General features: G+C 38.3%; 1 protein-coding gene across 1 annotated transcript; it reads left to right on the forward strand.

Moving 5' to 3' along the window:
• Positions 1-177: 177 nt before the first annotated feature.
• Positions 178-24,877, forward strand: PFD3 (prefoldin 3). The gene is made up of 6 exons (XM_086588993.1): positions 178-425; positions 3,824-3,881; positions 4,688-4,759; positions 24,213-24,332; positions 24,416-24,517; positions 24,632-24,877. Exons 1-6 carry the CDS (start codon positions 277-279, stop codon positions 24,713-24,715), a joined length of 585 nt encoding a protein of 194 aa, XP_086445119.1. The 5' UTR covers positions 178-276; the 3' UTR covers positions 24,716-24,877.
• The last annotated feature ends 305 nt before the right edge of the window (positions 24,878-25,182 follow it).

The raw sequence follows: 25,182 nt of genomic DNA on the forward strand, positions 1-25,182 counted from the left end.
TAAATCGTTTGTTTGATTTATTTTTTATATCAATAAATATATTTTTGATTAAAAAAAACAAAAAACAAAAGTGTTTATTTGTTCACCTCCCCAAGCCCAACAAGGGTACAAGCCCCACTTAAAATACAATTGGGCTTGGGCTTAAAACTTTTAGTCCCATAAAGCCCACAGTAAAGAAACTTCTTCTTCATCATAGAGCATTTGAGTTTTACACAGTAGAGAAACTTGAAGAATCTAGACTGCCTACTAATTTTTCTCTCCGTTGGAGTTTAAAAAATGGCTGCTACTTCTTCTTCATCATCATCATCTTTAGTAGCTTCAGAAAGAAGGGGAATACCAGGAGCATCATTCGTTGAAGATGTTCAGATGTATCTTCAACAATTAGGTCTTGATGTCAACTCTACTTTAGCTTTTCTTCAAGAAAGGTTATTTTTTACACTTTTTTTTTTCATTGTTTCATTGAAATATTCTATTGTTACTTGGGCGCTTTCTTTATATTTGATTTTTTGTTTTGTAAGCTAGTATGTATCAATAAAGAACATAAATTTCAGACATTTAGTACTTTATACATTGGTTTAGATGGGCACATGATATAATTGTCTGAAAACTTCCCGTAGTATAGAGTGTGTTAAGGTGTGTGGGTCAGTGCAAATTAGTAGGTTACTACGTTGGACAATATTGAAAATCAATGCTTAGAATTAGTACCCACTCAAAGTAGAGGAGTTAGAAGAAAACAGGAGTATGATAGAGAGGTTAGAAGAAATAGTTAAAGAGGATAAAGATCTGAAAGTCTTAAAAAGTTGAGACGAAGGTGGAGAGTGAGTATTGGAATGAAGGCAATGAGAGGTTTTAAAGATTGTTCAAATGGCGGCAAAGGAGAGAAGGTTGAAACATGCGTTATTGTCCCTGGTGGGTGTGAAGAACGGTAAAGTGGGTGGAAGTCCTGTGGTAGGAGATTTGGGTCAAACCGTGAATGGCAAGGAAAATTTTGGAGACTGGTAGTGCGAGAAAGAAGTTATTTCACAAAGGAATATGTTGGAGTTTGGTAGGCACAGGACAAATGTTGTTGAGCAAAAAGATAGAGTTCTGAAATTAATGGATGATAGGAGGAAGAGGAGGATGGAAGCGGAAAGAGCTGGTTTGTGGACAGAAAGTAGCAAGGAGTTTGAGGATATTGAGGATGAAGCCAAGCTGGACCTTGATTACTCGAAGAATTTGAAGAGGGAACTGAATAAGAGTAGTGTGGGAGCCGAAGAACTAGTGGTCTAGGAAAAGGGGGTGGTGGAAGCTGTGGGGGTTGGGTCTTTGTGCTGTTCTTTTGTTCTCCCCTTCCTTGTTTATTTGTGTGAACTTTGTAATTTACATTCTCGTTGCTGGATTAGTAAGTATATTAGGGTTAGTAGGGGGTTTAGTGGGTCTCCGGTCCTAGCTGGGTAGTTTCTGGCTGATTTCCTTGGTGTTGATGACAATTATAACAATATATTATCTTTAACTAATGGAATGAAAAAAAAAACTATGTAAAGTTTCTACAATGAGAATAATTATGTAATAAAGGACCATATCTGTTCCTATCATCAAGTCAATCTATGTAGAAGGGCTATGAAACAAGCACACCTGATTTAGTGAAGGGGGTAGCTATAATATGTAGAAAAAGGAGTTGACAAGATATTGCCATCTACTACAAATATAGTAAAGGCTATGCTACAAACTGAAGTTAAAGGATAGCCAATGGATTTCGTACCTACCAACTTAGGAGCAAACTACTTCACAAGGTGAGGCGTTGACTAGAAACAAAGAAGCAAGAAGCCAATATTGTATTGGAATGTGTTCATAGGAAGAGCTCTAAACTCCAATGATGTAGATTGTTAGCTCGTTGTTTTGAAGACATATGCATGCGCCCATGTTTTCTTCTCATATTATAGGCGTGCGCCTATAGCTCAAGTCCAAGCCCAATGGGTTGAGAGTCCACTAGTTTAGTTATTCTATTTTGGTTGTTGCTCACGTGGCGTGTTACTATTGGTCTATTGTTTTTAGGGTTGTTATAAATAAGGGCTTATAGTTAGGGTTTCAGTTAGTTGTTTTAGTTGTGTTTGTGTTTATAAATTATTGAGTGAGATTCAATAAAAGGTAAGACTTTTAGGGTTCTATAAAGTGTAGATTTTAATTAAGTGTTGCTTCCGCTACTTCAATCTACATTATCTAAAATGCACAAAAACTTGTTTCAAATTTGGATAGATGTGAAGGTAAGATATAGGGAACATAGGTGACAACTTAAGTTGTAATCACTGGATAATTTCTACATTTGTGCATAATTTTCCATACATATATAACCCTCATTCCGCACGAGTGGTCGATTTTCATATCATGGAACACCCCGAAAAATATCTGTTAAATGAAAAAAAATCAGTAATAGAGAAAGATTCAAAAATCGAGAAACGAGTGAGGTACATCTTTGCAAAAATTATGCTCAATTTTATATGTGGTAATTCCATATATATATATATATAGTCATTCTCTAAAAAATAGCTATTTAAGTTAACTTAAAATAAGTACGTAAGTAAAACTTCACCTAGAAAATGAATTCAACCTTAATTTTTTGTGGATATGATATGCTCAACATTAATATCATCTCTACAAAATTTCAGCTTATTTGGAAACCTCTAACATTGACAAATTTTGATTGCAAAAACTCGATATTTCTGGACTGTTAGATTTCTTTTTAAAGATGACAACAATTTATATCTATGTTAGAGGTTTCCAAATGAGTTGAAATTTTGTGGAGATGATCTTTATGGTGAGTGTTTCATAACCACCTAAAATTAGGTTTTAATTCATTTTCTAGGTGAAGTTTTACTTACGTATTTATTTTAAATTAACTTAAGTAGCTACTTTTTAGAGAAGGACTATATATATATATATAATAGCTACTTAAGTTAACTTAAAATAAGTACGTAAGTAAAACTTCACCTAGAAAATGAATTCAACCCTAATTTTTTGTGGATATGATATACTCAATATTAATATATCTCTACAAAATTTCAGCTTATTTGGAAACCTCTAACATTGGCAAACTTTGATTGCAAAAACTCGATATTTCTGGATCGTTAGATTTCTTTTTAAAGATGACAATAATTTTTATCTATGTTAGAGGTTTCCAAATGAGTTGAAATTTTGTGGAGATGATCTTTATGGTGATTGTTTCATAACCACCTAAAATTAGGTTTTAATTCATTTTCTAGGTGAAGTTTTGCTTACGTATTTATTTTAAATTAACTTAAATAGCTACTTTTTAGAGAAAGACTATATATATATATATATAGCTACTTAAGTTAACTTAAAATAAGTACGTAAGTAAAACTTCACTTAGAAAATGAATTCAATCCTAATTTTTTGTGGATATGATATACTCAACATTAATATATCTCTACAAAATTTCAGCTTATTTGGAAACCTCTAACATTGGCAAACTTTGATTGCAAAAACTCGATATTTCTGGACCGTTAGATTTCTTTTTAAAGATGACAACAATTTTTATCTATGTTAGAGGTTTCCAAATGAGTTGAAATTTTGTGGAGATGATCTTTATGGTGATTGTTTCATAACCACCTAAAATTAGGTTTTAATTCATTTTCTAGGTAAAGTTTTACTTACGTACTTATTTTAAATTAACTTAAGTAGATACTTTTTAGAGAAGGACTATATATATATATATATATATATATATATATATATATATTGATCACCTCCTTTATTTTTCTTTCCCAGAAATTCAAATATTTATCTAGTGTGTTAGCTAACGCGATACTGAACAACGATTTTGCAGACTTCAACAATACAAATTGGTTGAGATGAAACTACTTGCTCAGCAGAGGGATCTTCAGGTGCAAGCTTCTTGGCAATGTTTTGCATATGCTCATATGGGTTTTAGCCGAAGCATAATCATAGCTTTGATACAAAAGTGTATTCAGTTCAATATAACCGCTTTTTGGGTCCCCAGTTATTACTCGATTAAATTGAGACTGAAGTAACTCGACAAAAATGCAATCTAATTGACTCAAAACATTTACTTGTGGACCTGTAAAGTTGTGTAATGCTTTCTGTTAGAGTAGTAAGGGACATCTCTAGAGGGAATTTAAGGGCCCAGCCCGCTCCGTGTTATTTTCTTATAAATATTGGAGTGATACAAGATCAAAACTAATTAATTCATAGTCTCCCCAAATTGTCTTCTTCATTAGTAGTAATATAATTTTACCCTCTCTACATAATGAAGAGGGAAACCCAAGAGTTTTCATTTGCAAACATTTCTTCTCCATCTTCTGAGATTTTTTTACATAAGACATGCTAGAGTTGACGAATACGCACTTAGTTGCTTACCTAGTTCTGGACTGCTTTGGCATTGAGTTAAAATTTGAAATTGCTTTTCTGGAGTTTCTGTGTGTTCCTTAAGCATTTAGTTGCTCTTGCGGGTTTTTACAATGTTCTCTGTTTCACATACACCGTAAATATGCCATTACATTTTCCTTACATTTATTTAGCATAATTCCAAGTCATTTGTAATCATTTTAGCTAGTATTGTGATTCTGTTTGTGTTTGTTGGAATATGTTATCCTGAAAATATGTACTACTAGTTGTGAAAATTACTTATCTTGGTGACTAAGTCATGCTTCTTGTTTATTGTCGTTGCCAGGCAAAGATCCCTGACATTGTGAAGTGTTTAGATATAGTTGCCACATTGCAAACAAAGAAGGGTACTGGTGAGGTTCGTCTCTATAATCCATGCAAGTTTTGAAGTTCCTTTGTGATATCATTAAATTTCATTTTGTTTCTTTGATAACGTTATTCACAAATCGACAATCATATCATATAGCTTTTATATTACTTTTACTCGTCTCTCAAATCTGGTTGTGCATAATCAGTATAAAAATTAGTTCGACATGCTGTTACCTAGGACTCTTGGGTATTTTTGCGTTAACACCCCATTGTATGGTAGCCTTTACTAACCCCCCCCCCCAAAAAAAAAAGAGGTTGTGTAAGATATATATATATATATATATATATATATATATATATATATATATATATATATATATATCTTACACAGTAATTCTCTAAAAAGTAGCTACTTATGTTAACTTAAAATAAGTACGTACGCGAAACTTCACCTACAAAATGAAATCAAACCTAATTTTTTGTAGTTATGAAGCATTCACCATAATGATTATCTTCCCAAAATTTTAGCTCATTTGGAAACCTCTAATATAGATAAAAATTGTTATCATATTTAAAAAGAAATCTAAAGGTCCAGAAATGTTGAATTTTTGTAATTGTTTTTTGCCAATGTTAGAGGTTTCCAAATGAGCTGAAATTTTGTAGAAATGATCTTAATATTGAGTGTATCATATCCACAAAAAAATAGGTTTAAATTCATTTTGTAGGTGAAATTTTACTTACGTACTTATTTTAAAGTTAACTTAAGTAGCTACTTTTGAGAGAAGGACTATATATATATATATATATAGGGGATGGTTATATGAACTCCATTTAAAATGACTCCAAAGTTACTCCACTCATAATAGTGGACTTACAAGATGAATTGAGATCTAATTTTTTGTGAGGATATACATCACATGATGGAGAACACTCCCACAAAAAATCAGCTCAATCGAATACGTTTAACATTGTCAAAAGTTGTACCAAAATTAAAATAATATGGGCCGTTGGATAACTTCATAACATTATAAACGATTTTTGACGAGATTGTACATCTTCAAATGAATTGATTTTTTGTGAGGATGATCTATATTGTGTAGAGAACATCTACACAAAAAATTAGCTTCTAATTCAATATATTTAGTGGTGGAGTTTTTTTGGAGTCATTTTAAATGGAGTTCATATAACCATCCCCATATATATATATATCCTCCAATCATATGAGGAAACGTGACAATGCACCAACCTAATGATGAGCAGACGACACGTGGCAACTGCAATATGGCAAGGGAGTTACAGGTTGACTAAGTCTTGGTCTCATAGTTATTTGGCATCAAAGGCACAATTAAACATCCAAATGGTTACAAAGTAAATGACTTGATTAATGTAATATGGTTACATGCATGGTGAGCCATTATGAACCATCTTTATAAACCAATTTAGACTCATTCTCTCATGGTCTCTCTCTCTCACTCACTCATGAGACCTCTCCACTCCTCTCTAATGGCTTCTTCATGTCATTCTCTACAACCACTTGTAAAAGGAATTGGGTCTTGCTATAAACCATTCTTTACATAAAAAACAACAATGTAGTCAAATCACTCTATATTAATATATGACTCCTCACACGAGTCTGGGGATGTACCCACACATTTCTTTTGGGAGCTCTGTCAACAAATCTGTCTCTTTACTATTTTCTATTTAGCAAATATTCAATTGGTGTAATAATTGGTGTAATGCATACTTCATTTATGAATTTACATTTAGTGCCTTCTATGGGGATCGAACTAAATATTACATCAATATAAATTGTTTTCTAATGGAGGATGCATGAGATAAATAGAGAAATAGAGACAAGATATTTTACAAGGTTCCCCAATTGAGTTGGTAGGTCCTCGAGCAGGTAGGTCCTCGGACTCATATGTAGAGCCGTATATTGATATTGATTGTTTGGTGTTGCTACAATGGTTTAGGCTACCTTGTTGATGGTGTATGGAATGAGTTTGTAGTTCACCCAATTCCATTACATTATGAAGATAAAGAATGGCGTGGAGAAGAAGCCATTGTGGGAGTGTAGAGAATATGAGAGAGAAGACCTCTTGTGAGCTTCTCTAGCTTGATTTATAAAGGTGGTTCATAATGGTGGCTCATAATGGTGGCTCATAATGGTTCACCATGCAACCATTAATCAAATAATAACTTTGTAACCAGTTGGGTGTTTAATTGTGTTGATGACAATTAAACATGACCATGACGGTGTCAAATTGTAACTCCTTCCCTTGTAAATGTATTTGCCACGTGTCTCGCTCTTATTGGTGGTGAAGAATGGCTCATGTGTTGCCATGTAGCGCCACGTGTCGTCTTGTGATTGGCGGACAATATATGTACTTATGCGTTGCATTGATTAGACTTAGCTCCTCACTCCGCCTCAGTTTTTTTGAAGAAAATGTTGGTATCTTTATATATTGCCAATCATACCCTTTTTTAATAATAGTATAATTATAAGGGTTAATTATAATAGTAAAGTCTTCTTATTATAATTAGTATTATTGTTATTCTTATTATTATAATTACTGTTATCATTATTGGTGCTGTTTTTAAAAATGAAACTTTATTATTGAAGAAGCAAAGTAGGAATCAAATAAAACTTCATCTGTGAAAAAGCAATGTAGTAAAGTACTAAAGTACATTCAAAAGAGAGGAAAACCCTCATGCTTCCTTAGCAAGACGCTAAGGTGAGCGGTAAAACCCCAAACCGGAAACAAATATACAAAAGAACTCAGTTGAAGACAGTGTCTAGGAGTTTAAGCCCCATGAAAGTTGGCATCACCAAAGTCCAATGAGTGGGCAGCTACTTACGGTCAACTTCCATAAACCTCCCATAAGTTAATATAGTTTCAGTTGAAGATGCTGCATTCCATTATGAATTTCCAGGGCTAGTACATTGTATTTGCTTTTGTTAGAAGTTTGTTTATATCTATACAGTATACACATTCTAGAGATAGAGCATTTGTTCGTTTTTGCATGCTTCTGTAACTGATTAGAAATAGTGATAAGTAAACCTTGGAAGTAAAAACCTATGATGTATGAAAAATATCCTATGATGAGTATGTTACTTTTAACCACTTTAGTTGGCTAGACCATTTGTTAGGGGAGTGGAGTCTTTCTTGCGTCCAATTTCGTTGGACACTAGTGTGCAATGAACCAATAGTGAACAGCCACATATACAAGGAACAGGTAGGTGGCTTCAGCCGGTTTAATCAGAGGGGAAAAAAACACTCAGAGGTCAAATTGTACCTCTTGATTTCCTTATGCTGTCAAAAGGGGTCAATTAGTTTGCGCATCACCCCTGAAAACATTGGCCCCTGAATAGAAGGATAAACCTTATAGAAGTAGGCATTAACAGTCATGTTTTCTAATAGTGTAAATTCTGGAATCGCCCGTTGACTACAAAGTACACAAACAGGACGTGCCCTTTTGGTTGATCGGTTTTGCGAAGGCAGTTTTGGTTTTGAGTGAACAACTTAATTCCCTCAGGCTTCCGTTTTTATGAAACATGATGGTAAATGATTACTTATCTAGCATTTTTTGGAGCCCCTTGAGACTATGCGAGTCTTTTGCCCTTCTTCTTCAATATATAGTTGAAGTTCGAGGTGAAGCATGATTGGGGTTTCATGTCAGGATTAAGAGTTGGGATGCCATTATTTTCCTTTGGAAGGAGGCTTTGCACGGGTATGGGTATTTCGCCGGCGTGTCCCGAGTCAACACCTCCATGACACAAATTTGCCATTTCTGATCCGTAAGGGGTTCAACCATCCTCAAAATCAAATAAAAATGCAACATTTTGTGTTCAAGCACGTCTAAACAGTAAAGAAAGAAGGAACATGAAGAAAGAACAGAGAAAGAGGCAAGCTTTTTCTTCCATGGCACCTGGAAAGGTATTATTTGTTGAAAGGGGGGATAATGATATTAAAAGACCTATTCCGGTCTCCTTCCTGTCTTTTCCATGTTCCTCTTTCGAGCTATAAGTGTAACTGATAGTTGTGACACAATTATCCATAATTGTTTTAGGGGGCGACACTGGACGATCACCCTATTTAGTCAACTGGAAGGTGATCTATATCTCTAACGGGACTCTCTTGAGGAAATTTCTAGATATTAAGGAACTGACTGAACAATGACTGATTATGTCGTCTATACATGGTTGACTAAAAAGGTGTTGTGAGAGAGGCTGAGGAAGAATTTGTACGTCATGTTATCTTTTAAGGTGGAAAAGGTACATCATCATATTTTAGACTTGGGCGGGGGACTTCTGGAGCAGTGAGAGGGTGGTCTTATTGTAGCTTGGAATTTGGGTAGATTGCAATATTTTAGTGGTTGGAAGATTGATGCTTTGGTTTCCTTAGCGTTGTACGCAATTTTAGCCTCATCTATTTTTAGATCCCCACCCTCAACCTCTCCCTCTTAGCCTGTAGCAGTTATCCCTCTACGTCTGGAAATTTTGTTGGGAGTGAAAGCTCCTCAGAAAGTTAGTTTTTTAGTGACTTAGTGTTGGTTTGGGTAAGTCCCGCCATTAATAAATATTCATACAAGGAAACAATTATTATCACTCTTTTGAGAACAATGTTGTGCCTCTTGGAAGTTTGTCGATCACCTCTTCACTCGTTATTCATAGTCTTACCCCACCTTGAGTTATTTTTAGCAGTTGAGCTTTCTTCTTGGGCATATTTGGGATCAGTTGACGACCTTCTATAAGTATGGCCTTCCTTCTCGGCTCTTTCTCATGGAAAGAGTAGTCTGTGTAGTATCATATTCCTTTTTAATTTTGCGAATATTTGTAGAGAGAGGACTTGGAAGCAATTAAGCATATTTTGTTGAGAATTCATCCTTCTTGACTTCTTGCTGGGAAACGATAAGTAGTATCTGATCCTTGCATATCTGGAGATAGCTCGTCAATCCCAGCCAGGGAGGTAAGCTAAGGCGTCGATTGAAATAAACTTGCTATTTGCAAGTACAAAGAAAGCTACTCAGGCTTTTGGGTTTTGTCCCTAAGGTTGTGGAATCAATTCCTACCCCACATGGTTTCAGTTCTTACCCCAGGGATTAAAGTTGATATCAAGTTTTCTACTAAAAATAGTTAGTTATAGGTCTCCATTTGTAATCCAAGTTTGGGAGGAGGCAGTATGAGAATAGGGTGCTATTCTTGCTTTCAACAAGAATTTTGTATGTTCTAAGTGCACGGAGCTAGTCAAAGGAATTCGTACTCGCTTCGCTCATGCATTTAGAAAATTGCAAGCTGAAGTTGATTTCAATTGGGTTGGAACTTAAGCACAAATATCATGGTCTACTGATATTGTGGTGAAAGCTAATGTGGTTGCTGATGGGCTTGAAAATTTTGCTAGGTTTGAGTCAAGATCCGGTTAGAATCTTCCTAATAAATTATCTAGTTATCATTGCCCAGTGCCGTAGTCTCTTTCTAATCCCTCTCAAGAACCGGTCGAGGACATTTGTAAAGCATTTACACATAGCAACTATAAGGCATAGGGCAAACAGAGCCACCTTCCCATTAAAAATATGGTGGCGTTTTTAGTGCCACAAATATGTTTGGTAGCCCTTGTGTCTACCCACCAGTCTGTCATATTGCTAACCAGATTAACCTCAGTAATTAAAGCAGAGAAGTTGCCATCCTGAACCACATTGGCTTGCGCCTTATTTTTCTTTCCATCATCATTAGGGAGTTTCTTGTGCTTACAATATGCATGTATCTGTGTAAGCGGCAATGGAAAATGTGGTGATAATTGAAGCAAAAAAAATTGTCTTTCAAACGTTGATCAATGGGTCCTCTTTTAGAGTTATCGAAGAAGGAAGAAGATGGAATACATCGATGGTCTTTAGGTTGGATGAAGCTACGTGGATAATACGGTGCCTTCGACATCTAGCTGCTGTAGGCACAAACAGTGGTGGGTGGTTCAAAAAGGTGTTTAGGAGGACAATCACCATACAAGAGAAAGAAAATGGGGCTGGGAAGTATGTGGTGATTGCTGGTTTTTCTAATCGGGAGACAACAAAGAGGGTGGTTGTTCCTGGTGGTGATAAAGGAACTGGCTGGCAAGATTTTGCAGATATCTTTGCAAGAACTACTGCTAGGATTGGGCATCGGGATGAGAATGTAGTGCAAGATCAGTCTTTTCAACATTTTGTGAGGCCAGATAGATCATTCGCGGAGGTGGTGACTGATTGCAGATCCAATAATTGCTCAGTGGAAGGTGGGTCTGGTGCATCTTTGAGGTGGATTTCGTTATGGGGTCTCAGGTCGGATTTGTGGAACTTTTCATTCCTTGCAAAACTCAAGGAAGCCATTAAAGCTTACTGTGTGATACCTATTATTTCAAACCAGGTTGGGCTCTTGGCGGCGGTGGAGAGAAACAATTCAGACCTACCCAGATCTATCCTGTTTCCTGTCGGAAACCAAGCTTGTAAGATTTTCTTGGACCTTGATCCTCCTAGTTTCTTCATTAATCTGCTAGCTGGTGTTGGTTGGAATAGAGATGCAAGTGATGGAGCCACTGCCAGTGGTGGTGAGGTGGAGACTCAACAAGGCTTTGCCAATCAGAGACCTTGGGTAGATGTGGTGGAGAGGAGGCTGCGTAGCCGTAGCAGTGGGAGACAGGTGGATGGAGGAGATAATGCTAATAGGGGTAGACTGGTCAATAGATCTGGTTCAAATTTGAATCTCACTACTGACAACAACAGACAAAATGAGACAAGAGTTAACAAGGGTGGACTTGATTTAGCGCAGAACAGTGGGCTGGTACTTCACAATTCTTTTGAGTCTCTAACTCAACCGTTGGATGGAAGGATCTGTACTGAAAGATCAGATGCTGAAAACCCAAGTTTCTTACCTAGGATGAGGGCCATCAGAGAGAGGAGGCACCAGAGACATGAGGAGAGGAATGCACTGGATCCAGTTATTGTGAACAGCCAAGTTTGTGATGGTTCTGCACAACTAAATATGATTGAGACGGCCACTTCCAACATTTTACAGTTTCAAGATATGCCCAGAGAATGGAGAGAACCCTAAGAGAGTTTAATAGTGGGCAGGCCCAAGCCCAAACATGCACTGGGCTGATCCAATTACACGCTCAGCATACTGCACAGGCCGAAGCCCAGTCAACAAGTGATGAGCAGGTACAATATCAAGCCGAAGCCCAGTTTCTGTATGTTGGACAGGCCCAAGCCCAAATGATAAATAGTGAACAGGTAGTACCTGTGGTTAATGCAGAACTGACTCAGGCCCATAACTCAGGCAGTCAAATTTCGTTATCTCACAGGACTCAAAATGAGGTCCAGGTTAGGTTCGGACTTGTATCTAATTTGGGGCAAAATACGAGTAACTCAACCCCCCTTCCTTTAGTCGAACCAGGCGAAATATTTCACCAACAAAGAACAAACTCTCCTTTGTCTCACTCTTGTGTGGAGCATAGAACCAATTCAGGTTGTCCAATCCCCTCAATGATGCGACTGGACGATGTTGAAGGAAGTGTATCAGTTCAAGCAGTGACGGAAATCAGGGAGGATGTTCGAGCTGCCGACGGTGCCTTATTGCCAATGGAGGGTGCAACTAATGGCAGACCTGATGCCCCTTAACAGATATGGGATCAGTAGAATGCTCTATTGAAAGGAATAATGAGAGGGCTGCGATTGCAAACAGAACTGCAAACCGAAGGAGCTTGACGACATCCGAAATACTTGTTGAAAATATATGGAACCGGATAATGGTGGATTTAAATGCAGCTGCTGACAATTTAAGAGGGTCTGGACATGGTACTCATGACAGTAATAGTCTTTCATTGACAGGGGAACATGGGAGAGTGGCACACACAGGGGGGGGCTGTATTTTGAATGATCTCTTTCTGTTTCTTCTGGGTCTAGGGGTGACAATTTATTTGTTGTGGATGAGAATAGTTGTCAAAACCAGCATGGTACTCTAGCTTGCTTTCCACATTAAGTGGGTGAGATTACCTACTCAAGAATGTCCCCGACTGACATTCCTTTGCCAGTTAATTCAGCTAGGGAGTGTCCTTTTGATATGCGCACAGGGGTCAACATTCTCCCAATGGTTCAAACAGTCAGTAACATCAATACTCCTTCCCTTGCGAGTTCCTTTATTTTTCCGCATGAAATTCCTTCTAATGGGTGTACTTCTTTGACTATATGTGATAGATTCTTAAAAACTGAGATGACAGAAAATGAGGGAAGGAATGAGTTAAGTCTTGTAGTGTTTAATGGGGAGAGGAGAGAAAGCGGAAGGGGAAGAGACGGGGGCAGTACTAGTTCCCCTAGTAGTCCTAGGATTATTCAGCCGGTTATAGCTAAGAATCCTGAAGTCATAGACCTCACAAAGGAGACGTTAAAGTGGCTTAATGATAATGCCATTACTTTGATGATGGTGGTGGGTCTGAATTGTGCAGGTAAAAAAGAGGAGGTCTTAGAGCTGTTAAGGCCTATCTTTGGGGCAGTTGGTGGCTCTCAGAAAGGCCACCAAAAAGGTAGACGAAAGAAAGGTACTAAGAATGGGAAATTGGTTGGGAAAAACACAATGCAAGGGATTGATGCTAATAAAAAAGGTAATAGGGAACTCTCGAGGCTGGTATCCACTATTAACTTTGGTGAGGTCGTTGTGGAAGGGAGTTTTAGGAGAGGGGGGAGAAACCAAATTGTTATCCATGGGGCATAAAATCATTTCATGGAATGTTAGGGGGCTAAGTAGTAATAAGAAGATATATGTTGTTAAAGAAGTCATTAGGAAGGAGAAGCCTTCAGTTGTGCTGCTCCAAGAGACTAAGTTAGATTGTTTTGATCTTAAGGTCGCCCGAGATATTTGGGGCATTAATGAGATGGAGTGGATAGACATTCCATCAGTCTCTGTTGCATGGGTACGCCCTAATTTCCTCTGTGTCGTGTACCCGTGTCCTGGGGACACTGGTACGAACAAAACAAACCCTAATTCTCAGATCTTGCCGTGTCCAAATCGTCGTACCCGTGTCCAAACCAGACACTCCGTCCCGTACCCATGCAACACAGCCAGCAGTTGATTCAGCTGGAGGGATTTGTATTATTTGGGATAAAGAGAGGGTTGAGGCGGTGGACCATCTTGTTGGGTCGTCCTCTGTGTCCATTTCTTGTATTTTTGACGGCGAGGAAACTGGCTAAGCTTGACGACGTTTATGCTTTTAGTAAAGGTGTTTTTTGGTGTGTGGGTGGCGATTTTAGCATGGGTAGGTTTTCCCACGAGCGGAAAAAGGGAGCCCCTAGTCCCACTATCAATAGGAGATTTGACGATCTCATTAGGAGATGTGAATTAGTGGATTTACCTCTTATCGGGGGTAAATTCACGTGGTCCGATAGAAACGTTTAGCCGATCTTGTCTCGTTTGGATCGATTTATGGTGATTACGGAGTGGGAAGATAGCTGGCCTTCTCTTCTCCAATCAGTTGTTGCTAGCTCAACTTCTGATCATCACCCTATCTTGTTAACTATTCAAGTTGAGAAGAGACGCCCCACTCCTTTTCATTTCGAGAACATGTGGTTAAAAGACGACCAGGTTGTGGATAATGTGAAAGAGTGGTGGAATTGCGAAACTGATGGAGATAAAGCGAGTATTAGACTCGCAAAAAAGCTTCAAATTGTTTTGGTGGAACTTCAAGGTATGAAGTTAGCAATTGAGCATAACATTAGGAAACTCCGTGCACAAACAGATTCTCAAAATGTAATAGCTTTTATACATAAATTTGTTTTTCCATGGGAAGCGAACAAGATGATGAGAAGCATTAGAAGAATGGAGACAGAGCTCGAGGAGTTCAATATAGTCTACATTTACAGAGAAGCGAACAAATTAGCGGATTCTTTAGCTAGTACTTTTCCTGATGAGGCATATGTAGATATTAGTATATACTCTTTTTCTAATGATGTAATGGAAATTATAGATGATGATGTAATAGGAAGAGAGTATGAGAGATTGTAATCCAGTTCAAAAGCTTTTTATTATGAATAAAGGGTAGGGCCCCGCTAACAACCTCACTTGCTGATCAAAAAAATAAATAAAAAGCTTCAAATTATTAAAAATAAAATTAAGAAGTGGAACAAGAATGTTTTTGGGCGTGTGGACAAGAAAAAAGAGAAACTCTTACAAGATATTAAGAAAGCCGATCTCAAAGAGGAAGAAAGAAACCATGAGTTGGATGAGAGGATCCAACGCCAGGATTGGAGGTCGGATTTTGAGAGGGTGGTTTATTTGGAGATGTCCTGGAGGCAAAAAAGTAAGGTCAAAGGTATCAGGGAGGGGCACTCTAATACTAATTTTTTTTTATCAAAAAGCTAGGTTAGAAATAGAGAGAATATGTTAGAGAGTTTAAGGATTTATGGTAATGTTATTTGGAGAGAAGATCGCTTGAGAGAGGAGGTGGTTTCTTTCTACTCTAGGCTTTATACCGAGCTTGTAGGCAGACTCTCACTTGTAGATGATCTCTCTCTTCCAAGCATTTCTAGAGAGGAGTGTGGACATAGAAAGAGAGTTTGAGGAGGAGGAGGTTTAGAGGGCAATTGTCAATCTGGGGAACAATAAGTCTCCGGGCCCAGATGATTTCAATACTGAGTTTTTTTTCAGAAGTTTTGGGATACAGTGAGAGATGATGTCATGGAGACTATTCGGGAGTTTTGGGAGTCATATTTTATTTCGAATAGCATAAATAACACATTTATCAAGTTAATCCATAAAAAGAGAGGAGTCGAGGACATTAGTGATTTGCGCCCTATCAGCTTGGTTGGTAATGTATATAAGATCATATCCAAGATGCTTTCGATGAGATTGAGAGAGGTGATTTCTATTCTCATTGCGGAGGAACAAGGATCTTTTGTGAGTGGGCGCCAAATCCTGGATGCGGTGTTGGTCGCTAATGAGGCAATTGAGGATAGAAATATTAGTGGGATACCAAGTCTAGTTTGTAAAATTGATCTGGCTAAAGCTTATGACCATGTGAGTTAGGAGTTTTTGGACTATGTGATGAGACGTGTGGGGTTTGGTTGGAAGTGTTAGGAGATGCTGCTCATCGTGTTCTTTCTCGATCCTTATTAATGGGTCGCCTGCTGGTTTCTTTAGGAGTTCTAGAGGTATTAGATAGGGTGACCCCCTGTCTCCACCCCTTTTTATGTTAGTAGGGGAGGTTTTGGGTAGAATAATTAGTAAAGCTAATGTGCTCGGTTTTATTGAGGATTTTAGGGTAGGACAGAACCGAGTTCTCGTCTCTCATCTGCAATATGCATATGACATTGTGGTGTTCTTGCATAGGGACCTCTCACAACTTAGATTCTTTCGTGGGATTCTTTGTTGTTTTGAGGTGATCTCAGGGCTCAGGGTGAATATGGCAAAAAGCAAAGTGTATGGGGTGGTTGACACGAGCGATGTTGATAGGATGGCTAGAGTCATCGGGTGCTCTGCCGGATCTCTGCCCTCGAGGTATCTTGGACTTCTTCTTGGTGCTCGATACAAGTATGTTACTATGTGGGAACCTGTAGAGTAGAACCTCCATCAAAAACTTAAGGGTGGCATGGGCGGTACCTTTCGAGAGGTGCGAGAGTGATAAAGTATCATTAGGAATATTTTATAAGATGACAAGGAGGAGAATCATAGGTATCATCTTGTTAACTGGAAAATTGTTTGTCTGTCGAAGAAGAATGGGGGTCTGGGTTTGCGGAGCATTCGTGAGTTTAATTCTGCCCTTATGGGCAGATGGCTTTGGAGATTTGGGGAAGAAAGTAAGAGGCTTTGGAGGTATGTGGTCAAATCCAAATTTGGTGAGACCAATCTAGGTTGGTATAGTAGGGGAATTCAGGGCCTTACGGGTGTGGGGCTTGGAAGAGTATTCAGAGAGGTCTCGTGGAGTTTCATAGAGAAATCACGTACGTTTTAGGTGACGGGAGTATAATTAGATTTTGGAAGGATAGATGGGTAGCAGAGAGACCATTATTCTTGTCTTTCCCGAGACTTTATGCCATCTTAATTTGTAAAAATCGCTCCATTTGTGTTTTCATGCATCTAAATAACGGTAATTTTGGGTGGGATTTGGGGATTCATGTTCTGATTGGGATATTGCGAGCATTGCCACCCTTTTGCTTATGTTGGAGGCGATTCCTGCTGTGAGACCGGATAGGGATCGCCGGCACTAGACTATAGAAAACAATGGAAAATTCTCAGCTAAGTCTTTATACTTTTCTTTGTGTTCTCATCTACCGGCCAACACCCGAGGGGTCATGATTCCAGACTTTCCTAGTTCTTTTAATTGATCAGTAAAGATCCCTTGTTTTGTTTTGTTTTTTTCATTTGGTGTGCACCCATAATAAAATTTTGACCATAGACAATCTCATTAGGAGAAAGAAAATAATCATTAACGTTTGTCTCATGTGTATGGCTAATGGAGAGTCAGTGAGTCATACTTTCATTCATTGCCCTTTTTCTTGGAAAATATGGAGTTACTTTGTGGGCCACTCTGGAGTGTATTGGGTTGTTCCTTGGTAAGTGGAAGATTTGTTGAGCTCTTGGGTGCTTAGTGTCTATTCCCTAAAGGGATGTAGAGTGTAGAACATCTTACCTTTTACTATCATATGGGCTTTCTGGCTGGAAAGGAACAGGAGACACTTTGATGGATGTGCGATGACCATGGCACAGATGATTGTACTGGTCAAGGGATTCATTTCTCTCTGGTCGAAGTTTTGGGAGGAGTGGATAGATGCATCTTTTGGGGATATTATGTTCAGATGGGGTTCCTTGCTCAGCCATGCATGATTGCATCCCTTTGCTTTAGTTTTCTCTAGTAGTTGCAGTTTTCTTTTTTCTATTATCGATATTGTATCTGTCTTTCCCTTTGTTGTGTCTGAGTGAGCTATCTCATCCTACAAAGTTGACTTATGATTGATTGTATATATATATATACACATCACATTTTACCGATAAAAATAAAAAACCCAATCACCTGCAGTATGACCACGGGTACCACACACGTAACATAAAATATCAGGATTAGGCTATAAGACTGTTTGATCTTGTTCCAATATGACTTCTTATTGGTATTGGTATGGGTGTTAGGGGCCTTGTCTTTTGAAGAACTAGCACTACCAAGCTTTTCAGTAACAACGTTTGCCTTGGACATCAATTCAAACGAAATATGTTTGTGGACAGACAACTATTTGCTGTCCACAAAACATCAGCTGGTGATTGGTGGAGTGCTGCCCGAAAATGCTGTTAAACTGCCCGAAAAAACTGTTAAAACTGCCCAAAAAAACTGTTAACCAATAGAAAACTGCTATTTGTGGACAGACTTGTCCATAAATTCGGACTCCAATTCAAAAGTCTCTTATTTTGTTTCAACAATACGGTTATCTTCCTCGATGCGAAGATTCACAGGGAGGTCTTCCATGGTCACAATTTTTTCGCTTGTATTTCAGGAACTTGAAAACCTTTACAAATATTGTAACCCTCTTGTAGAATTTCATGGCAATTTCTCAACTAGAGAAACCACAAATTTGCATAAAATTTCTTAAAATCCAAAAACTTAGCTAATAAAAATTTCTTAGAGCCAGCATCCTCAGTTGTGCATATTTTTTATCTAAATCTTCCCACAAGTCCTTAGCAGTGGCACATACATCATAAACATTATACAACTCAGGTGTTAAACAATCAAGCATATAATTATGGCATAAGTAGTATGTCTTATCCCGTTTTTCTAGTCTAGCAGAACGTGCAAGCTCATGTTCATTTTCAGCAGGAATAGGTCTACTATTAGCTGGCCATTCAACAACTTTCAAAGTAGTCAAATAAAACTTCTTGTCATTTGCCAAAGCTTAAAATTCTTTCCAACGAAAGGTTCAGTCTTGACAGACAACTTACTATGCTTCTCTATTGATTAGTAAAAGAATTAGATTTCCTCCTTTAGATTTGGTGTCAACTGACTAACACTAAGCCGAGGTTCAAGTCTTATGACACCTTCAACCCATTCATAGCCCATTCATAACTTCTAACACACTCCAGTATTATATTATTTTTTTTTCATACGTGTGGGAGATTGTTATGAAAACTTAATTTGGTTTTTAAATATTTATGAAAATGTTTTTGCTTAGGTTTGAGCCCATGACCTATTCTTTCTACTATACTCAAGTGTAGGACTTTAGTTCCACATCTGTGTTGCATGGGTACGGGACGGAGCATCTGGTTTGGACACGGGTACGACGATTTGGACACGGCGAGATCTGAGAATTAGGGTCTGTTTTGCTTGTGTCCGTGTGTCAGTGTCCGTACCCGTATCCACGATACAGAGGAAATTAGGGCGTACCCATGCAACAGAGTCCCACATTGAAGAAACAACTTACGTTTTTCAAGTTTATATTGCATAAGGATGGATAGTGTTATAAAGAGATATGGGGGTGCTCTCGCGCCCACATGGGTTTGGAGTCTCCCAAGTTAAGGGGAGCTCCAGAAAACCTTAATGCACATATGTCCGCGTGTGCAGGGGGCGTAAATTCACCTATTTGGGCATCACGTGGGTGCGGGAATGTGTTTTCTTGGGCTTTTTTTTTAATTAAAATTTATTGTAACTGATTTGACCAAGTCTCAAAACACGTTTTTGGTTCTTTAATTCCTTTTGTTACCTGATATCCAGCACTAGTAAGATATAAAAAAATTAAATAACCAAATAGCAAAGACAACAATAATGTTGAGGCTTGTGATAGCGCTCTGTCCTGAAGGTGAAAATGTTGCCGATATGGTTGACGCACCTCCCAGCCCCAGGATTCAACGACTGTGGACTCCACAAAATAGCACCTAGCACTTACGTGGAATCTCATAACTCTTAGTTTCACTCTAGTAGTAAACTCATGCTTAAAAGTAGAGAAGAAGTAGTAAACTCATGCAATAGAGAAGAGAAGGTGTATTTTGTGTGTTGTTTGTAGGGGTAGATGCAGGATTCTCCACAAAGGGGGGCTACTAGCCTTAATTGCCACTCCTATTTGGTTTTTGACTTTTTAGGGGGTATAATTCATGAATAGTGACCAATACATATATTTTTTTGGGAAAAGTTAGGGGGGTTGTAGCCCTGGACAGCCAACTCATAGATCCGCCCCTAGTTGTTCGACCATGTTCATATAGAGTGATCTGTGCAGTTAAATCGGAAATCGGTCGCTACTAGGTCGAAGAGTGAGTAGCGAGTAGACCTACTCGGTCGGGGATTAATCGGCATTAATCGGGCGATTTTTCAGAATACTATATTTCTTTACAAATACATGTTAAATATAGTTAACATTGAAATGCCAACATAACATAACCAATTAATGACGAATAAGGTGCCGGTCTATTAAACCAGAGATTCTAGGTTTGATCCCGAGTCATTCCATGCTTAATTATGGTTTAAATTTCAGAAATAGGGGTAAAATTAGTTTAATTTCGGAAATGGGGAAAGTGGTTTAGATTTCGGAAAATTGTGGCATGGGCTTAAGTTGGATGGACCTGACCAATTGTTTGGGTTGGGTTGGTCCAGAAGAACCCAATTTAACCCCATATTGCCACTTTCTTTTTTTCCAATTAAGAAAAATAAACAAATCGATGAAGAAAAACCACCAGACGAGCACAAACTCGATGGAATGGAAGAATCAGAGAACTAGTCTAGAAGAAGAAGAAGAAGTGGAAGTGGAAGTGGAAGTACAAGAAGTGGGAGAAGAAGAATTAGCCATGAAAGTTCTGATCTGAAATTGAAGTTACATGCATATATGTTACAATCTTCTCTTTCTATCTCTCTCATCGAATTTTTTTGTGATTTGTTACTAAATCTGATGAGTGTGTATGTTTTTAGTTTGGTCTGAGTCCACACAACTAAATCTCCCGAGCCCTATCACTTATTAATCGGCAAATTGGCTGATTTTGCGATTTTTTTACACCGACCAATCATGGGGAGTAACATGTTGCATGGGTCGGCTAGGTATCAAGTAGAGAGTGTACTCACCGATTACTCGGCCAGTACTCAGCGATTTAATAGCCCAAAGAGTGATAGACCAGATCCACTAATCACCACGCCAAGTGATTGAGTAAATTGTGCTCAGTAAAAACGTGTTTTGAGATTTGGTCAAATCAGTTACAAATAATTTTAATTCAAGAAAAAAACCCAAAAACATAGATTGCAAACAAAGCCTATTCCCGCACCCATGTAATGCCCAAATGGGTGGATTTACATCCCTATGTGCGTTGTGTGCAAGCATATGCACATTAAGGTTTTCTAGAGCTCCCCCCAATTTGGGAGGCTCCAAACCCATGTGGGCGCGAGAGCACCCCCATATCTCTATACAACATTATCCTCATGCAAGGGCATAGACCATATAAACTTAAGAAGATTAAGTTGTTTCTCCAATGTGGGACTAACTTGAGTGTAGTAGAAAGAATAGGCCATGGATTCAAACCCAAGCAAAAACATTTTCATACATATTTAAAAACCAAGTTGAGCTTTTATAACAATCCCCCATATGTATGAAATAAGAAAAATAATATAATACTGGAGTGCGTTAGAAATTATGACTGGGCTGAAAGTGTCATACGACTTGAGCCTTCGTTTAGTGTTAGTCTGTCAGGTTTACTAGTTGACCAGTGAACTAAGTCTTGAACTGTCCAACATTTTGTGTAAACCAAGGCAACACATAACTTTCAAAGATCATCATTGAATTCCTCGGTTGTGCTCGTAACGACCATGAGCTTCCTAGGTTTCATGACAAATAAATAGTAATTCCTACAAAGATGAATACACTTCAATCACCTTGATTTTGTAGCGTAAAAACATGTCTCTTGAGGACAGATATTTTACACAATGTCTCAAGGTGCTGCCTCAATTAAAATATTACAACCCGTGATGTCTAATCTAAGGTTGGCACCCTCTTGTCCTTACCAGCAATGAAGACTTGATTGGAAGATAATTACTGTGTGGGCATTGCAACAATATTCTCCAGACTAGCCCATGACATCCCATTGCCCCCACTTTTCATCTGTTAAGGCAACCTATTACCTAGATTGTCGTGAATAGATGAAGAATTTGAGATGTAGCGGCAAGCAACTGCCATGAAGAACTGGATTCCACAGCAACTTGCTACCGGTGGAACTGTTTTGTCGCGGTACTATTTCACCGTGGCCAGAAAGTATGTGTTGAACAGAAGTCTCCCACGGTAAGAAGTAGCCGCTTGTTCTTGGTTACCACTGTAACTTGGTTCCCCTTGGTTTTCTCTGCCGCGACCTTTCTTCGCCACGACCAACCAGAATACTTCAAATCAAGGGAAGTCTCTCAAGGAAACCAAATTCTGTGATCTTTTTACATTTGGGGTACCTGATGACAAAAACTGGAGGGGTGCCTGAACTGGGGCGTAAACCCATACTGAAGAAGGACAGAGGTGGAATAACCATTTTTCTTCTAACCTTTTACCAAAGGGGTACCAATCCCATATTTCGTGGTGCTAATACTGCAGCCCTGAAAATGATGAGCCCTGAATGAAGACACTTCCCTCCACAAGCTATCCCTCTCCTCTCCTTGCCAAGAAGCGCAACAATGAAACTCTGAAAACTGGTTTTTATGCCTCCCTCTATCAGCTTGGGATCACAGAGGCATGAAATGTGGTTTATTACTTTGGTTACGTAATTACTAAAATTGAGTTCTTGAGTAGATCCTAGCCGTTGGAAGGCAAGTTTTTCGTTAAAGAGATGGACATGAAGTAAATGTATAGTCCATATGTGAAGATAGAGGAGGTAAAATTGTTAAACTACGTCTCTCTTTCAAAATCGGCCTCGGTTTGTTTTCTCCTATATTCAAGTATGAATTTTTTGTAAATTTTAAACTTGGTTAGCTCATAGTTGCCAAAATCCTTCACGAACTTTAATATCCTTGGTATGGAAAACATATTCCACTTCATGTCACATTTGTATAGGCTGTAGTTTTTGTGCGATCATGAGATGCCTCCATGACATGGTTGGTCCTTTACACCCAAGTTATCTTTGCTGGTCCCATACTGCCAGAAATACTCTGGTTCTGCATGAAAGTTCAGAACCCTTTAGGATTTATGTAGGTACTATTTTATTAGATTTCTCGAAGGTGGAAGCTGAGTATCGCTAAAAGGACAAACATGGTATACCTGGAACGTCAACTACATAGTTCTCCTCTTTCTTGGTCAAGAACCATGTACTTGGGACTTTGGGAGCAAGTATTTACCGATTCACTTCTCCATGGAATGTAGAGACACTGCTCTCTCACAGTATCACTAGAGATACTGTATTCATATGCTCCAGGAAGCACTAGAGATCCTCCTTGTTGGTAATAGTTTCGATACTTAATGGTTTTTTGATTGCCATCATATGTACTGGGTTGGTAAGGATACACTTTAATATATTTAGATACTGCCCATTGAATTATCTCTAATACGTGTTTTACCAATAATATCCAAAAGATAAACGATAATAATGTAATGACAAAGTTATATTGGTGAGTGCGACTGATCTCACCATTATGATTGGTTAGGTTGACTTTTGTGAAACTTCCATTTAGGAAGCTCTTCACATGATAGTTGTGTTGTGGCTCTGAGCTATTGCAAAAGTCAAACGTTACCACTGATGTCAATCTTTTCTTTGATTTTCTAGTCCCTTTCCTTATCTGGTTCATAAAGTCAGCTTTGAATACTGCCTTTTATACCATTCTGATTTGGATTTCACCAGTGTTAGTTGTGTAACAACATAATGACAGGGCTATCAATTCTGTGTTAGCTAAGGGCCCGGTACTTTCTAGTTGTCCTGATGAGAAAAGATACAAACTTCTGTTAATTTTTCATAATAAACTGTACAGTAGCATGTGTCATGTTTGTCCGGACTTGGTGTAGCTTGTCATGCTGCCCTTCAGATATCAGGTGGTGGACCAGAGGCCAGAGCTTGTGATTGGTCTATTCCTACTCTGATATGGATCTAGTTTTGAAGTACACACTGTAGCATAGAGTGGTCAGGATGCATTATGTAGTCAGTGGGTAAATTTCGTTGTGCCTCTGAAAATGCAGTTAGTTAAGAAAAAATTTGAAAACTAAACCAATCTAGGCAGCACAATGAAAGCCGGTAGCGGTGACAGCCCCACAGAGTTGGACCAAGTCTAAAATCATCCAAGGAAAATTGTAAACCAACCAAACAAGTCTGGGAAATAAATATGTGAAAGCACAGAATACCCTCAAGTAATATCAGATACACTGACATTATGACTAGTATTATCAGGTTCTCACTGATATGTTGATTAATAATGGTGACACGTTAGAATATGTGTGTTATGTGAAGGATTTTGATCCTGCTGTATAACTCCATCAGGTTGTTTTTCTATAAAAGATCTTATTGAGGTTTGTTTTTTTGATTTAGTATTTAACAATCCCCACCATTTTTATGTCTTTTGTTGCAGGCATTGATTACTGATTTTGAAGTTTCTGAAGGCATTTATTCGCGAGCTCGCATCGACGACAATGGCTCAGTGTGTCTTTGGTTGGGTGCCAATGTCATGCTTGAGTACACATATGAAGAGGTCCGCTAGAGTGAAACATCTCAAGTCTTTTTCATTCTGTTATTAGGACACAAAATGCATTAATTGATGATATTTATTTGCAGGCTAATTCCCTTCTACAGAAGAATCTTGAAAATGCTAGAGCCAGCTTAGAAGTACTTGTTGATGATCTACAATTTCTACGAGACCAAACGACAATAACTCAGGTTATCTTTACAAAGGACGTCCAGAGTTTTTTCACCATTTAGTGATTAATAAGCTGGATGAATTTAGCGATAAGCAGGATGAGTTTTTAACATCAAATTATTGCTGCTAATCAGGTCACAATTGCTCGTGTGTATAATTGGGATGTTCATCAGCGCAGAAGCAAGCAAGTTGCTGCCACTCCTATGAACGACTCATGAAGACATAATTTTTCAGGTGCCCAGGATTTAGGGAAAGCGAGACTACGATCTTTTCAGATTGCTAACTTTTCTTTGCGAAGTGCTTCTGTGTTCATTATGTTGGCTCTATTGTGTGTTACATCTGTTTTGCCCCAAACTTGATAATGATATCTGTTGTGCAAATGGAAACTATCTCTAGTCATTGATCTATAAGGGACGAAGAGAAATTTTGAACGGGAACCATACTACAAATGATGGTTCTTTTGGCGTGATTCAAGGTTGAATACGGTACTTAGTTGTGTAATTCACCCATTAATCACAACTTGATTGGTTATGGTTCAACTAAAGATAATCTGGATTCTGGACCCGAAGTAAATGGCAAAAGCACTCATTTAAATTAAAAGGGTTAACTAGTATTATCCCCCACTAGATGAGCCAATTAGGATTGCCCTCTTACTAGATGGCCAATTAGGATCTCCCTCCTAAAC

The sequence above is a fragment of the Coptis chinensis genome, chromosome 2 (assembly GCF_015680905.1).
Source record: "Coptis chinensis isolate HL-2020 chromosome 2, ASM1568090v1, whole genome shotgun sequence".
Taxonomy (NCBI): domain Eukaryota; kingdom Viridiplantae; phylum Streptophyta; class Magnoliopsida; order Ranunculales; family Ranunculaceae; genus Coptis; species Coptis chinensis.